Source organism: Trematomus bernacchii, unplaced genomic scaffold (assembly GCF_902827165.1).
Source record: "Trematomus bernacchii unplaced genomic scaffold, fTreBer1.1, whole genome shotgun sequence".
Classification (NCBI taxonomy): domain Eukaryota; kingdom Metazoa; phylum Chordata; class Actinopteri; order Perciformes; family Nototheniidae; genus Trematomus; species Trematomus bernacchii.
Window position 1 is genome coordinate 2,227,546 of NW_022987727.1, and position 17,098 is coordinate 2,244,643.

Consider the following 17,098-nt stretch of genomic DNA (forward strand, 5'->3'; position numbering starts at 1 on the left):
TCTGAAGAGTGAGGCTTAAAGGAAATACCTCCCCTTTGTCTTTTTGTGTCTCTCTTTTTCAAACATTTCATCTACATTTTCTTATATTTTCAGCTCCTAACCCGTGTGCTACCAGTGACGGTAAAGGCCCTTGCTCCCACCTCTGTCTCATAAACTTCAACCAGACCTTCTCCTGTGCCTGCCCTCACCTCATGAAGCTCCAGCCTGACAAACGCACATGCAAAGGTAATGACAGTTAGTCACAAACACCTACATTTTTTTCTTTTTAAAACCTTCATCCAACACTTTCATATTTAATCCAATTCAGCAAGTAGCAAGACACAGGCTCTTTGTTTTCAGGAATCTATTCTCACAACTGTCATGACTGGTATGGTGTGCTCAGCTCCCGAACGTGACATCAACGGCATACGCTGTCATTTTCTACCACAGAATATCTAATTACTCCTCCTCTGTCTGTGCCACGTGGCTTTCTTCACTTTTATCTCCATTTCATTTTAAATAAAATACTGTCACAAGGTCCTAATTTATTGCTGTGTGATTTTAATGAGGGGGTTTCAAGGGGTATCTGTGGAAATCTGTGTGCGTGAGTGTCTGTCTAAATGTTACGCATTCTACAGAACAATCCTCATCTCAGCAGTGTAGATTTAAGCATAATTGGATTAGAGGGTGTCTGATGCATTCCCCTTCAACACGATAACTTTCAGGGAGCTGAGCAGAGTGTCAGCTAAACTCAACTCGGACCACTTACAATGATTAGAGCACCATGCATTTTTGACTGAGAGGAAGTCATTTGTTATCCCCCCCCCCTCTCACCTCTCGAGATGTAATGAAGCCTTAGCAAGAGCAACATGTTTCTGACGGGTCAGTTTGACACTCTTGAGCTTTATCTACTGGGATCCAGCTTGTTTCACCCTTTGATTGCTCAGGCTAGTGCAGTGAGAAAAAGCCTGGACTTAACTCATCTTTTAATCACCATGTATTTGAATGATTATAAATGGGTGGGAAACACTTGAGCATGTGGTAAAAAGTCTTAAGTAAAGCAAGCTAAAAAAAAAAGGACTTCTTCCCTTTTCACTTCTCTATTTGTATAATTTGTATAAAAAATTGAAATAACTTAGAAAAATGCAACATTAGTGAGATTTCTTTTTCTCAGTACATTATTTTTTTCTTCTTCTCAGAGTCCCGCAAGTTCCTTCTATATGCCCGTCAAATTGAAATCCGGGGTGTTGACATCGACAACCCTTACTACAACTACATCATCTCCTTCACTGTGCCGGACATAGACAACGTGACAGTGGTGGACTTTGATGCCGTGGAGCATCGCATCTACTGGTCCGATGTCCGAACGCAGACAATCAAGAGAGCTTTCATTAACGGCACAGGCGTGGAGACTGTTGTGACTGCTGGTGAGCACAAAGACATGAATATCAGTCTAACTTATTTTTAGTTACTTTTATTTCAGTTTACAGTTTCTGTAGCTCTCTAGAAATCTGATGAAACCCTAACTTTCTCCACTGTGGTTCTGACAATTCCCAGACCTTCCTAATGCTCACGGGCTTGCAGTAGACTGGGTGTCCAGAAACCTGTTCTGGACCAGCTATGATGCCAATAAGAAGCAGATCAATGTGGCCAGACTCGATGGATCCTTCAAGAATGCTGTCATCCAGGGATTAGACAAGCCCCACTGTCTTGTGGCGCATCCACTACTGGGGTGAGTGTTTTCTTTCACTTAATAAGGCCTGCATTCAGATTGAGATATGAATTCTGACTATTATACGCTTTTTCAGTTTTCTATTTCATAATCAAGAGCATATTTTTCCCTATGTGCTTTATAACAATATACTTGGGTGAAGATGTTCTAGGTACAGCTGTTGTTCCAGGCTTCTTGTTCTTCTTTAGCCTGCTTGTTGTTCCCCATGTGTTGCTTCTGTGCTGGCTCCTACCAGGATAATTATTTCATAGAACATTGCTCTGCTCAGAAAATAAATTTCAGCTCCTCTTCATGTAATGAAACATTTATATCCCTCCTCAGGAAGCTGTACTGGACTGATGGTGACAACATAAGCATGGCTAACATGGATGGCGGCAACCTCACTTTACTTTTCACTGATCAAAAAGGACCAGTTGGTAAGTAGATGAACCCCCCAATGAGAAAGATAACTGTCTGCAAAATGATACTGAACCCCTATTTAAATTTAGGGGTAAAAGCAAGGATTTAGCATATTTTAATAGATTGGTAATTCTTTCCACTCAGGCCTCTCTATTGACTATGAAAAAGAGCAGCTGTACTGGATCAGCTCGGGAAACAGCACCATCAGCCGCTGTCAGCTGGACGGAACTAAACTGGAGATCCTGGAAGGTGTCAAAGGAAAACTTACCAAGGCAACTGCTCTGGCTATTATGGGTACGATGAAACATATGTTTATTTAAATGTTACCCTCTCTGTTTTCCAATGTTTCTGGTCTAAAACTTGATAGTTAGATCATTTTACTGCTTACATGCTAAGACATCACTAGCCGACATTAAAGGGATGACATCCTAATACACAAATCAACTTCCCTCACTGTAGGAGACAAGATGTGGTGGGCCGACCAGGGAACTGACCAGATAGGAACATGTGACAAGGAGGACGGAGGGAACTGGAAGGTTTTGCGAAACAACACCTCGCCTATGATGCACATGAGGATCTACGATGAGGACGTACAGAAAGGTAGGAAAATCCCTTGAAGAAAATCGTTGATATGCTTTATATCAATTATCATAACACATTATAAAGCAGTTTTTAATGACTTATAAGATAATGTTTCTTGAATATTTGTATAAAGCACTATGAATATGTACGTAAGTTAATGGTGATACAGCATGTGTTTATAGTGCATTATACTGTAGGGCCTACAGTGTAGGCTTTGGAGACATTGATACTGTAACAATATTTTTTCGACATCACTGATCCTCTCCTTTTTCTCTTTTCAGAGGGTATCAACCTGTGCAGCAACAACAATGGAGACTGCTCCCAGCTGTGTCTACCCACCTCACCAACCACCAGGGCCTGCATGTGCACCGCAGGATACAGCCTGAAGACTGGACAGCAGTCCTGTGAAGGTAAGACAAGGCTCCACAGCTGCAGTCATACACTCAGTAACAATACAGTTTGCCCTGAAAAACTAAAACATACTGTATCTTCTCTGAGCAGGCATGGGCTCCTTCCTGCTTTACTCCGTTCACGAGGGAATCCGAGGAATTCCACTCGACCCGGCAGACAAATCTGACGCCTTGGTGCCGGTGTCTGGCACCTCTCTGGCCGTCGGCATCGACTTCCACGCTGGTAAGTGACACTGAGCGACATCAATAACTTGATTGAGTGACATTTTAAAGCTGCCATTATCTCCGTGAAGTGAGTATTCATAGGATGACACAAAACACCTCTTTGTTTTCAGAGAATGACACCATCTACTGGGTGGACATGGGCCTGAGCACCATCAGCAGGGCTAAGAGAGATCAGACGTGGAGAGAAGATGTCATCACCAACGGCATCGGCAGGGTGGAGGGCATCACCGTCGACTGGATAGCAGGTTTGATCCTAACATATTTGAAATCCTATTTCAGTTCAATTGTAAATATTACACAAAAGACCACATAGCTGATTGGTATACCTGTTATTCTATAGGGAATATTTACTGGACTGACCAGGGCTTTGACGTGATCGAGGTGGCCCGGCTGAATGGCTCCTTCCGTTATGTCGTCATCTCCCAGGGCCTGGACAAGCCCAGAGCCATCACTGTTCACCCAGTCAAAGGGTAAGTCTCCCTGCAACAGTTGAATACTCTTTAATAGCCTTCAGGTTCTCACAATCTAGACTGAATCTGAAAGAAATATACAGCTAAATTCCCATAAAATGCACTTTTAAATAATGTTGTTTGTGTCCCTGTGTTTAGGTATCTGTTCTGGACTGAGTGGGGTCAGTACCCTCGGATTGAGCGCTCCCGGTTGGATGGCTCTGAGAGGTTGGTCCTGGTCAATGTGAGCATCAGTTGGCCCAATGGGATCTCCGTCGACTACGAGGTGTGTGGACCACAGCAGACTTCATAGCACCCAAGAACTTCTTTGTCATAATTAATAGTATCATGCTGGTATCTTCCTTGCTAATTTGAACAAATATACTGTGACTTTTCCAAAGACTGGATCATTCGTCAGCTCTTATTTTATGCCATGAGAATGATCCATACATTTATAGATGTATATTATAGTAGGGGTTCAGTATATGACCTAAGATCTCATATACTGTATATATAATTTATGTTTGTAAATAACTCAATTTAATCTAGCCTCAAAATAGTTACGTTTATTCTTTGTAAATTGTACCAGTCCCCCATATTACTTATATTACTTTCTGCTTGGTATATGTGACTTAATACTATTACAAAGTACTTATAACCTAGATTTAGAGCTGCCACAAGTTCTAATTAAGGCCAATGATGGTCTACTAAAATCACAACTTAATATGATCTAGTATTCTATATTTAATATGCAAGTTCCTTACCTTCCTTGAAAAAGTAACATTTTTATTTCTGCTTTTCTCTGCAGGGGGGGATGCTGTATTGGTGCGATGCAAGGACAGATAAGATTGAGCGTATCAACCTGGAGACTGGAGAGAACAGGGAGCTGGTGCTTGCCAACAACAACATGGACATGTTTGCTGTATCAGTTTTTGAGGAATTCATTTATTGGAGTGACAGGTCGGTTCTGAGGATAATTGTTTTGTTGAACCAACCATTGAACCATCTTTTTCTATTGCTCTATTATCCAGTCATGCATGACAGCTTTTGAGTCATGTGGAAGATTTTATTTTGTATTGTGCTGTTAATCTTTTGTTCAGGACTCATGCTAACGGCTCCATCAAGAGAGGCAGCAAAGACAACGCTACGGATGCTGTGCAGCTCAGGACTGGCATTGGTGTACAGCTGAAAGACATCAAGGTTTTCAACAGGGCCAGGCAGCAAGGTAGCAACACAGAAAACCCCCATTCTCATCCCAAGTTACCCACAAACCCACTTTTTTGCAATGAAGTCTGTTAAAAATGTCCTCACCAAAATAGTGAGCTGCCCTACGTTTGTTCTCACATAAGCAGGCCCTATCATACTCCCAACCATCAAATCTTTTACCACCCAACGTAAATCCACACCCCTCAGGACTCAATGAAATTGAAAATGTGTTTAACAAGGTGCATTATTTGTTTAACAATATACCTCGTAAATGTGTTACACCTACCCCAGGCACCAACGTCTGCAAAGATAACGGCGGCTGTGAACAGCTGTGTCTTTTCCGTGGCAACGGGCAGCGCACCTGCGCCTGTGCTCACGGCATGCTGGCAGAGGACAACCGTGGTTGCCGTGACTATGACGGATACCTGCTTTACTCGGAGCGTACCATTCTGAAGAGCATCCACCTCTCAGATGAAACGAACCTCAACGCACCAATAAAGCCGTTTGAGGACCCTGACCACATGAAGAACGTCATTGCCCTCAGCTATGACTATCATGGCGGTGGAGGGAAGGGAGCTAACCGCATTTTCTTCAGCGACATCCACTTTGGCAACATCCAGCAGATCAACGATGATGGCACAGACCGCAAGATTGTTGTGGACAGTAAGTATGGAGTCATTAACCACATGTCATTCTTTTCAACACTTCATGAAATCTACAAAACTCTCCACCTCACATCACAGAAACATTTCCCTCCACTCTGTCTGACTACATATACTTCAGCTGGGTTGCCTTTTTTGTATTCTGTCCATTAATAATTTAATGCTATGTCTCGTCTCCTCAACACTTCAAACAGCCATCATCACACATTTTGACAACACAAGCACCCACAAGGATTCACTGTGTGTACACACAGCTGCAGCTTCTCAACTAAAGGAGATTGACATCACTAAGGGCTGCCACTTGAAGAAGAAACACTTTCAGACACAACCACAAACTTACTGTGTTTTTCCTTGTTTCTACACTAAAGTGTCTTTTAAATTCCCATCTCTTTTTAAATGATTAAAGAGTAGGTTGTAGAACTACATCCAGAAGCACTACATTTAAAAGCCCAGGACCCTAAGCTGTTCTCAGTAAGCAGTATGCTAAAATGAATTCAGAATGTGAAAGGAAAGGAAACCAGTACAGAGCATGGGGTTCGTTTGTTTATTGATGTTGTTTTGAACATATTTTGAAAATGATGAATAGTTTTTCCACATTCTTTTTTATCTACCTACTAGAGAACATTTTCCAGGTCAGGAATTGAATACAGCTGGGGTTAGAGGAGTGTATTATTCCTAGATAAGGCAATAACACATAACAACTTTGAACCTATTTTAATATATTGCAATGAAATGAGTCATAGCATCACTTTGACTACTGGATATGTAACATTTTATACATTTCCATACAGCAACATATTAATATATGAAAAAAAGTCAAGCATTAAGTGAGAAAATGAGGTAGCAGTGTTTTCTTTCGGTCCAAAAAGTCAGTTTTGGCCGATCTCTGAGGTTGTGTCCAGCTCAAAGCGCTGTACCATGTCCCTGCCCATAACATCAGGGCAACCAATCAGACAGCTTCTGCACGTTGCCCAGCGTTCTCTCCCCAGCTCTAATAAGTCTCGTCTAAACTTCTGAGACATAAACCCATACAGTATAGGGTTTACCACTGCTACCGACGATGCCAACAGTCTAGCCAGGATGGCAAAAGTTTTGTAGCCAGGTGTGAGCATTATGCTTCCTCCAATGAAGGAGAACATGAGGCCGTAGGAGGGCAGCCAGAGGAGAGTGAAGACCAGGACCAGGAGGGCTGAGGTGAGTGTGACCTGGCTCTGGTAGCGCTCCAGCTGGGGAGCGTTCCCCAGCAGCCGTGCATGTCGAAGAAAACAGTAGATCTTGGCATACATCAGTACAATGATGCCCAGTGGAAGAGCGAAGCTGAACAGGAAGAGGGCGATGCTATAGACCAGCTGGCTGAAGTCAGACAGGAAGGCAAAGCAGTATACTGCGCTAGAGACGGTCACTGTGCGGAAGGCAAACTGCGGCGCTGCCAAGGCGGAGGCAGGGACCCAGAGCAGAGCTACAGTCAGCTTAATGTGTCGGTGCATTCTCGATCGGTACGTCCAGGTGGGGTGTACCACTGTGAGGTAACGTGTCACAGCCAAAGCTGCCAGGGTAAAGACTGAAGCAGACGAGCAGGCCACACCCAGGAAGCTGATGGCCTTGCACATGAAGCTGCCGAAAGGCCAGAAGCCCAGGGTGATGGCGGAGGTGTGGAAGGGCAGGCAGAGCAGCAGCAGCAGGTCGGCAGCACTCAGAGCCAGCAGCAGGGTGTCCGTACCATGGGGGGGTTGACTTTTCTTCCTCCTCCTGCCATTAAGAATGGTAATGACCAGGGTTTGACCCACCAGGCCTGTCACCAGAATCAGTCCATCCAGGATGGGCACAACGGTCTTCATCAAAGACTCATTTGCCCTTTGCATTTGAGCAAAGCTGCTACTGTTTGCGTTCTGTTCTAAAAGCTCCATTTATTCAGAATTAAAGTTCATTGAGTAATTCATCTATTGGCCTGTTAATGTTTAGCATCAGAGCACTTGGCTGCAGTGCATGTCTTAAATTAAATTCATCACAGGTATGAACACTCTCCATTTAGGCAGCTAATACCCTCATAATAATAGCAATTAGCTAAGCGGTTACGATTGTGCTGGTCATTGACATTTATAATCTAAGTAAAAACAAACATTTCGTAGAATTAATTTTTACGTTGCCAGAGATAGTCAAGTGGTGAAGTCGCTCCCCCGCGAGCCACACATCCTCCTCCTCCTGTCTAGTTGAATCCCTCTAAAAATGTGCCTCTTCCACTGTGTCACCTTCACTGTTTTTTCCAGATGTTAGAAGAAATGATATCTACATAAAGATGACACTCGGTTCCGAAAAAAAGTGAAATGTCTAAAACTCCCGTTAAAAGTCTCTGCTGTTTTCCAGTTGGAGTAGAAAGCAAACATGACCTTAAAGTGCAGTCCTCGCACACTGGCTTTTCCTTGGCTGCATCAGCATGTCCTTAATAATCCAAGAAATAGGAAATGAAAACTGGAACGATGTCATTGCAGCACTTACTTTATGGCTGTATTGATTTCTTGAAACCAGGCAACAGTTCACAGATTCATCCCAGTGGTTGCTAACAGAAATTCCACTTAAAAAGCAGTCAATGCTACTTGATGCTAAGTGGTCGCCTCGGCAGGAGGCATCTTGTCCATTTAGAAGCTCTCCAGAGACTTGAAACCTTGTCACAAGCAGAAGAGATACTGTACGATTCACATGACCTTCGATCGTTGAAGCAAGAAAAGCGTAAAATAAACTGTAACAGAAGATAAGCTATTCTCAAGTCTCCCTTGGTGTACTACACTACTGCTGTGATCGTAAGAGAGGCTCTGTCCTCAGTGGAAAATGTCTTTCCGTCAGGTTTTCCCACTGTTTGCACAGTAACAAGGGGATGAGCTGATCCAGGCAAGGGGAGGAGAGACATTGCTGTTTCTCATTACATAATACTGCCTCAAGCCTACTTTATTAATCCCTGTTTAGTATGTCATCTTCTCCTAACCGAAGCAATTAGCTGCCCAAGTACACCTTTTTCTGATTGTTGAAGATGGAATAAACAAGGTTGTCTTTGTTTGCCTGACTCCGTAGGCAATCGTTAACCGGTCTCTTAGTCTCATTTCGTTGATTAACAAGGTATTGAGCCTTAAAATTGTCCTGCATTAACTTTGATTATGGCACTTCTTCATTCATTTGAAACACCTATTAAAGGGCAATTATTGACTTTCAGCCAAGGGCAAACAGTTGTGTGGAGCCTTTAGGTTTTTATTGTTGGGTGTAAGTGGTCATAAATGTGGTTGCTAGTGTGACCAGGAACAGATGGATACACACATTGGAACCTGTAAGGCTACACTAAAGTGTCCTTTTCCATGATGTTGTCTGTCATAGTTCATATTGTTACTACAACTGTATGTACTGTAAAGATTTTGGAGGTTGCAGGACGAAAGGACGATAGAAATTGAGAGCAACCACTTTATTTGTGTCCTTTAACTATTGTCGTCTTAACCCTGGCCTATGTCCCTAAAGTCACGGAAGCTGTTGCAGTGTCAGAAGAAGTAACCACACAGGAGAGTCCACAGGGAGCAGTATGTGAAGGCAGTCAGCCATTAAATGACAGGTTGATGCATACGCCTTAACTCCATCCAGGAACAGCCGGCATGGCGTATACTCTGCTCTGTGTGGTACCACTTCCATTTCACGCTGTCTTTTTAACTTTCCTTTTAGCCTTGTCCTTCCTCACACTGTTTCACCATGCATGAACTAATGCAGGAAGATAAGGATAAACATAAAAGCATTAACTACTGCCTCTTTGAAAACGTCTCACAGAGTTAACCATAAGGCAACTTGTTAAACTATGACGATGATTTGTTGAGTTCTTGCCCTCATTAAATCTCCCACATACACCCCTGGGAGTCGATATATTTGTTATACTGAAATAAAACGGCTTCTCAAGCGTTTTGCTTTTTACAGCTTAGGCTGGAAGACGACAAAAGGACTATTGTCTTAAAGATTATTGTCATGGGTGTATAATATTAACACAGGGCCAATTTCTTCCTTCTCTGCTCCACAGATGTAGGGTCAGTCGAGGGCCTGGCGTACCACCGTGGTTGGGATACTCTTTACTGGACCAGTTACACAACCTCCACCATCACTCGCCACACTGTGGACCAGAGCCGCTCTGTGGCCTATAACCGCAACACTGTGGTCACCATGTCTGGAGAAGACCACCCCAGAGCCTTTGTGCTGGACGAGTGTCAGGAGTGAGTCATTAATATTGAAACTTGGGGCTCTGCACTGTGTCAGGGCCCAGCTCCAATCCTGTTTTTTCTCTTTCTTTTGAACAGTGGATTTATTTGAGTTCAGTCAAACATAACGTTTATACCAAGTCATTTTTGGAGCTCCCACTGCACATCATTATTCTTATCCTGTTTTTGCTCCCACTACAGTCTCATGTTCTGGACCAACTGGAATGAGCAGGCTCCAAGCATCATGAGGGCCTCTCTGAATGGCGCCAATGTGCTAGCCATCATCGGCTCCGACATTAAAACTCCCAATGGCCTGGCCATAGATCACCGTGCTGAGAAACTTTACTTCTCTGACGCCACACTGGACAAGATTGAACGCTGCGAATATGATGGAAGCAGCCGTTACGTAAGACAGCCCTTTATTTTTTTCCTTTGACCAAATCGAGGGGGTTGACTTGCATTTCAGTGTTCTGTGAAATGATGCCTACATCGTTCTGCTTCAGGTCTTGTTGAAGAATGAGCCTGTTCATCCATTTGGCTTGGCTGTGTATGGAGACTACATCTTCTGGACTGACTGGGTGAGGAGGGCCGTCCTCAGAGCTGACAAATACACAGGAGGAGACATGAAACTGCTGCGTGCTGACATCCCTCAGCAGCCAATGGGGATCGTTGCTGTGGCTAATGACTCCAACAGCTGTAAGTATTGTTCACTGAAGTCACCATAAGGTTTGTGTAGGTTTCTCCTCCCCTTGGCAAATAATTCATAATAACAATGTTAAAGGCTTGTTTTGCAGTGTTTCCAAAGTCAGTGATTTTAATTCATGATTGTAGCAGGGATTTAGGAATGTCCATGACAGTCTGTTTTTTCACCAATTCAGTGTGAGGTGTGAGTGTTTTTGATATTCTGGCACAGATATCCAGCTCAGGATGAAATGTAATCACTTTGGTGATATCCGGAAAATCTTCAAAATTGTATTTGACAAACTTGAATATCTAAAGTGCTTTGACAAAAAATCCATAAAAAAATGTCATCTGTGGAAGCCGTAATACTGTAAAAAGCACGACCAATCATTTTAGCCGGCCCGGCTAAAATAACTGGATGGCCTACCTGCCTGTCAGCCTTCCTTCTGTGCACAAACTTATCTCGTGCCCTCATTGGTCATGTGCGCGTTCGTGTGTGTTGGAGGAGGGGCTCTGTAAGGAAGTCGCAGATTTTTTCCGGCTGTGTATTTTCAAATTCTAGCGCACTCGAGCCGGTTTCTCCAAAATTACCTACCCCACCTTTAAGGTACAAATACCTGCAAAAAAGTGTCCATTCCCACTAGCTTCAGCTGTACTTGTCTTTATTGCTAATTAGCAAATGTTAGCATTCTAACAAGATAAAGTAAGATGGGGAGGAGGGTTAACCTGCTAAAACCCAGCATGTTAGCATTGTGAATGTGACCTTGTTGCCTTGCTGGTGTTAGCTGTGATTTCTTGGTCTTGTGAAGCCTACTTCCACAGACTTAACATATGGAAAATAACTTCAAAAGGATATAACGCATTACATTATTACCTCCTAATCCTCCTGTGTCATTCTTCCCTAGGTGAGTTTTCCCCTTGCCGATCAAATAACGGAGGTTGCCAAGATCTATGTCTTCCCACATCTGATGGACGGGTCAACTGTAGTTGCCGTGGAGACAGAACACTCCTGGATGACAACACCTGCTCTGGTAAGAGAAAGTCTTAAGACATTTAACAATTACATTTTCCTTTTGATTAAAAGGTTGAGAGTTGCTGAAATAAAAATGTTCCTACCTCACCAGCTCTGAACGTGTCGTGTGGAAGTGTGGATGACTTTGAGTGTGGAAACGGCGACTGCATCAACTACAGCCTGACCTGCGATGGCATGGCTCACTGCAAGGACAAGTCTGATGAGAAGCAGTCCTACTGTGGTGAGGATTCTTATTAGGCTATTACTTAGTAAGCAATGAGCTGTAACAAGTCATCGTTTAAATGTATCAATTGCAGATAATTAGCTGATGGTTGTAATAAAAGCAATTGAGAATGAGTTTAACGATACAATTAATTGTAATTAGATCATTAGGGTGTGGGAGAGCAAGAGATAAAATGTTACTTTAGAATAGCCAAGGAAACAAGTGTGAATCTTTAGCTAAGCGGAGGGGTGAAGAGACATTTAGTGTTTGATACAGAATATGTAGTCTGTTTCATTTATATAATAATGAATTGGTGGATAAGGCCGTTTTTAGAATATGCAAAAAAGGGCTCTTCAGGCTCTAATCAACTGTTGTTCATCCACAGCCAATCGACTCTGTAAGAAAGGCTACAGACGCTGCATTAATGGCCGCTGCATAGGCCACCAGTTCTGGTGTGACGGCACAGACGACTGTGGTGACCACTCGGATGAACTACCCTGCAACAGTAAGTCACTTTTTCACTAGCTGCAACTGATCGGAAAAAAACCTTTTATCTTTTGATAGATGAAAGCTTTTGGCACCGTTGTTTCCCATTTGTGATAACCCTGTGTTCCTCCCACAGTGACCCTGTGCAAAGTAGGAGAGTTCCAGTGCAAAGATGGAAGCTGTATCTCCAACTTCAGTCGTTGTGACCAGGTGGTCAACTGTGAGGATGCTAGTGATGAAATTAACTGCCGTAAGTAATCTACCATCATGATTTAATCAAATGGGGAAAGCTGATGAAAATAATATGAATGGATTTGTCGAGATTGTTTTCGAGGTTTTTAAAAGCTTTTCCAATATTCACAGACCAAACTGATTGCGCCCGTTTCTTCCGCCTGGGAGTGAAAGGAGAGTCTTTCCAGAGCTGTGATAAAACCACTCTGTGTTATCTGTCCTCATGGGTCTGTGACGGCAACAACGACTGTGGAGACTTTTCAGACGAGAGAAACTGTCCAGGTCTGGTGTTTTGTCAAACCTCTAAAATGCTTAATGCTTTTCTTAATTCGTCAAAGATTCTACAATACGTTTTCCTTTTTGTTTTTCAGATAAAAAGAAACTCAAATGTCCAGTCAACTTCTTTGCGTGTCCCAGTGGTCGCTGCATTCCTATGAGCTGGACCTGTGATAAAGAGAATGACTGTGAGAACGGAGCTGATGAGACGCACTGTGGTCAGTATACAAGTTTTCCTTGTGTTACCAAAAGAAAAACAGGCTTTTTTCCTTCAGGTTTCACATATGGAAAAACCTTCTGTCAGGCTAAATTAAATACTTAGCTGTCTCCTAAATGCTAAGCTCTCCTTTTTCTTCGTTACAGACAAGTTTTGTACATCCACCCAGTTTGAATGTGGGAACCACCGCTGCATTTCCAGCCACTGGGTGTGTGACGGCGCCGATGACTGTGGTGATGGTTCAGATGAGGACCAGAAATGCAGTAAGTGGCGTATTACTTGCACTTGCAAACTACTTTCTTCCACACCCAGTGAAGCTATTTGACTGTGTGCGTATGATTTCCTGACATTAAATCATCATGTAACTTTCCCGTAATGACGTCACAGAATCCAAGACTTGCAGTCCTGAAGCCTTCCAGTGTCCCGGCTCCCACATGTGTGTGCCTCAGCGCTGGAAGTGTGATGGAGACAAAGACTGTCTTGATGGAGCTGATGAGAGTGTCAAGGCTGGCTGCAGTGAGTGGAACAATTACAAAATAACCTTAGAAAATGTTGTAAGTGGAAAAATAACCAAACCCTACCAACCAAGTTCCATCTCAGTTCACCAAAGTGTGTTCTTTTCCCTTCCAGTGTACACCAACAGCACGTGTGATGATAACGAGTTCATGTGCCAGGACAGAGAGTGTATCCCCAAGCACTTTGTGTGTGATCACGACATTGACTGCTCCGATGGCTCTGATGAATCCCCAGAGTGTGGTGAGTGGTTGTGATCCTGTAGAGCAGGGGTGTCAAACTCAATTTAATCGCGGGCCACATCAGCATTATGGCTGCACTCAAAGGGCCAGTTGTAACTTTAAGACTATATAAAAATACATATATAAAATAATGTATTATATTACATTATTGCCTCTGCATTTAATTATTATCAGATAGGGTAATAACTTCATAATTAACTACGTCTGAAAGCAGAAGTCTGGGGCAAATAATTGCAAGTCTCTTCAGTGATAATGTCACAAAATGATTTAAAAAGAAAAGCCAAATTCTGGAAAAAAAAGTCAAAATCAAAAAAGGAAGTGACATTTAAAAAAAAAAAAAGGAAGTGACATGCGGTGCGGTGCCCCCACAAATAGAATCAAATTCTGTGGGAAACACTGATCAAATTCTGAGAAAAGGGCACATTCTAAGAAAAAAGGCATATTTAGAAGAAAAAAAGTCAAATTCTGAGAAGAAAGTCTAATTTGAGATGCATTGTGGGACATGTAGTTTATGGGCATCGTGCTTCTGTAAATCATCATGTAACCGTATAATAAACATATATTATTCGTTGCAACCTCTTGTGGGGCCACAGAAAATCAAGTCACGGGCCGGATTTGGCCCCCGGGCCTTGAGTTTGACACCCCTGCTGTAGAGATATGCAGGAAGACTGAGCAGAAAGCTGGACAATTAAGGGTTGTGAGATATTTGTGATTGCTTTTGAACATACCTGATGAACATACTCTTCCTCCGGTGTAGAATACCCAACATGTGGTCCAGAAGAGTTCCGCTGTGCCAACGGCCGCTGCCTCAACCAGAAGAAATGGGAGTGTGACGGAGAGTTTGACTGTCAGGACGGCTCTGATGAAGCTCCCAAGAACCCACGCTGCACTGACTCAGGTTGGGATTAAGGGGATTATATTCTTGTTTAGAAAGGCCATAGCTGCATCCTGTTTCGAAGTGACACTAATGCAACATGCCATTTGTCTATGATTTCAGAGAGGACGTGTAATGAGTCAGCCTTCATGTGCCGCAATGGGAAGTGTTTGAATGAGACTCTGCTGTGTGATCGCAACGATGACTGCGGAGACGGCTCTGATGAGCTCAACTGCTTCATCAACGAGTGTCTCAACAGCAAGCTCAGTGGCTGCTCGCAGCTCTGTGATGACCTCAAGATTGGCTATAAGGTAAGCCGTCTAATTGGCGGTTTTAATGCCTTTTTTGACCCCAATTTTTCAAGAGAATTAAATCAAATCGAATTACTTTTTGAACTCAATGACTTTAATTGTGCAAGAAATATGGGTCTAATAAGCACGCAGACAAATTAGGGGCTATTAATGGTGAGAACCTGAAGTAAAAAGCTCGGGAACCACTCACTTCAGGCATGCGGTTATGTAAGACAAAAACATGTTTTGGCTCTCTTCCTTGAAGGTAGGAGGCCAGTCTTTGAACAGCTCGAACTCTGTGTGAACTCTCATGTCTGTGGTGGTGAGGCTTTTGGCCAGCTTTATCTCAAAATGATAAGACTTTTAAGCCCTAAAAGTTTATGACCGCTTTATAAAACACAGATGTTTATGACAAGTGAAAGCTTAAGCAGATTTGACGAGTAATGAAGAGCTCTTTTGCCGTGCTTTCTTTTAGATGATGCTCATGCCACTTATTTGACACATTAGGTGCCAGGTTATTTTTTAGTCATGTTTTCTTACTTTTGTGCAGCTTACCTTACAACTGAAATGTCATGACAGTGTCAGGATAATTGGCAGAAATATAAGTTCCACTCTACATTGGCGAAGAACAACACATGTATCAGGTTGACTGACAGATTTCTTATGACAGGCAGTGGCAGACCCTTTTCATTGGTCCAGACTAAAGGTGAGAAGTGAGAACTGACATTGTTCCTGTGCTCTTGGCCCCTCCAGTGCAGGTGTCATGCTGGTTTCCAGCTTAAGCGGGACGGCAAGTCGTGTGTGGACATAGACGAATGCACAACCACCTACCCCTGTTCCCAGCGCTGCATCAACACACACGGCAGCTTCCACTGTCTCTGCGTAGATGGCTTTGAACTCAGCCCCAATGACCCCACCATCTGCAAGTCCACATCGGGTAAGCCATGCTGGTGTGTGTTTGGCAATTGGCTGGTTGCTTATATCCCATTCATTCCTAACCAATCTTTCCTGTCTGGTTTATACGTGTAGAGGAAGAGCCCTACTTGATCTTTGCTAACCGCTACTACCTGAGAAAACTCAATCTGGATGGGTCCAACTACACTCTTATAAAACAGGTGAGACTCACTGGCTCTCAGTTTGACTTACTGAAACAGAACAAGGTGATATTGTTATTGTTCGCACACCATACATTTTTTTTATATTGTTCCAACCTCTGTTTCAGGGTCTGAATAATGCAGTGGCACTGGACTTCCACTATGCAGAGAATATGATCTACTGGACAGATGTCACCACTCAGGGCAGCATGATTCGACGCATGCTTATGAATGGCAGCAACATAGAGGTCAGTGAGGAGTCTAGGAGGAGTCTCTCCTTTAAGCCAGCCAACATGTTATCCACAGTATATACCACTTTTAATGATAGCTATGTGACTTAAATCTTTATTTTTGTCTAATCATTCCTGTGTCCTACTATTGTGGCAGGTGTTGCACCGGACCTCTCTGAGTAACCCGGATGGCTTGGCAGTGGATTGGGTTGGCGGGAACCTGTACTGGTGTGACAAAGGCCGGGACACTATTGAGGTTTCGAAACTCAATGGCGCCTACCGGACTGTGTTGGTCAACATTGGCCTGAAGGAACCTCGCGCTGTGGCTGTGGATGTTCGCTATGGGTGAGGAACACAGCTTGAATTCCATTTACATGCTATCAAAACAGTCGTATCTGATTATGTGTAACACATAGAGTAAAGTGAATCGTAAATAATTTATCCTAACTGCATCACCTGCTTAATCCCCGCTGCTTAGGTACCTGTATTGGTCGGACTGGGGAGATAACCCTCACATTGGACGAATCGGGATGGACGGCACCAACAGAAGCGTCATCGTAGAGGATAAGATCACGTGGCCCAATGGGCTCACCCTGGACTTCATCAATGACCGTATATACTGGGCCGATGCCAGGGAGGACTACATTGAGTTTGCCAGCCTGGACGGCACTAACAGACACACAGGTAAAATACCAATTTACAAATGGCACAGAAACAAAGACAGAGCTAATTCCAAAACAACAGCAAATCTTGGGGTTTGAATTCGACTCCTAACAATCACCATAACCCTTGTTGAGACTGTGATAAGGGGCCAATAGTTCCTACTCGTTTTGCGCTTTAGTTCCTGAGATAGGAAACAGTTGAT

General features: G+C 43.2%; 1 protein-coding gene across 2 annotated transcripts in view; it reads left to right on the forward strand.

Moving 5' to 3' along the window:
- lrp1ab (low density lipoprotein receptor-related protein 1Ab) overlaps positions 1–17,098 on the forward strand; it is an 86,167-nt gene that overhangs the window by 50,794 nt on the left and 18,275 nt on the right. For both annotated transcript variants that reach the window (XM_034144957.1, XM_034144956.1), the window contains exons 28-60: positions 94–225; positions 1,179–1,406; positions 1,537–1,711; positions 2,033–2,127; positions 2,255–2,404; positions 2,570–2,710; positions 2,974–3,102; positions 3,194–3,325; positions 3,438–3,572; positions 3,668–3,797; positions 3,936–4,062; positions 4,585–4,736; positions 4,877–5,001; positions 5,274–5,645; positions 9,690–9,879; positions 10,066–10,270; positions 10,368–10,560; positions 11,451–11,576; positions 11,670–11,798; positions 12,166–12,285; positions 12,403–12,516; positions 12,630–12,779; positions 12,869–12,991; positions 13,137–13,253; positions 13,378–13,506; positions 13,621–13,746; positions 14,503–14,643; positions 14,743–14,930; positions 15,663–15,846; positions 15,939–16,024; positions 16,132–16,251; positions 16,391–16,578; positions 16,712–16,917. In XM_034144957.1, coding sequence (XP_034000848.1) covers positions 94–225; positions 1,179–1,406; positions 1,537–1,711; positions 2,033–2,127; positions 2,255–2,404; positions 2,570–2,710; positions 2,974–3,102; positions 3,194–3,325; positions 3,438–3,572; positions 3,668–3,797; positions 3,936–4,062; positions 4,585–4,736; positions 4,877–5,001; positions 5,274–5,645; positions 9,690–9,879; positions 10,066–10,270; positions 10,368–10,560; positions 11,451–11,576; positions 11,670–11,798; positions 12,166–12,285; positions 12,403–12,516; positions 12,630–12,779; positions 12,869–12,991; positions 13,137–13,253; positions 13,378–13,506; positions 13,621–13,746; positions 14,503–14,643; positions 14,743–14,930; positions 15,663–15,846; positions 15,939–16,024; positions 16,132–16,251; positions 16,391–16,578; positions 16,712–16,917 — 5,058 coding nt within the window. The remainder of the gene's footprint in view (positions 1–93; positions 226–1,178; positions 1,407–1,536; positions 1,712–2,032; positions 2,128–2,254; positions 2,405–2,569; positions 2,711–2,973; positions 3,103–3,193; positions 3,326–3,437; positions 3,573–3,667; positions 3,798–3,935; positions 4,063–4,584; positions 4,737–4,876; positions 5,002–5,273; positions 5,646–9,689; positions 9,880–10,065; positions 10,271–10,367; positions 10,561–11,450; positions 11,577–11,669; positions 11,799–12,165; positions 12,286–12,402; positions 12,517–12,629; positions 12,780–12,868; positions 12,992–13,136; positions 13,254–13,377; positions 13,507–13,620; positions 13,747–14,502; positions 14,644–14,742; positions 14,931–15,662; positions 15,847–15,938; positions 16,025–16,131; positions 16,252–16,390; positions 16,579–16,711; positions 16,918–17,098) is intronic.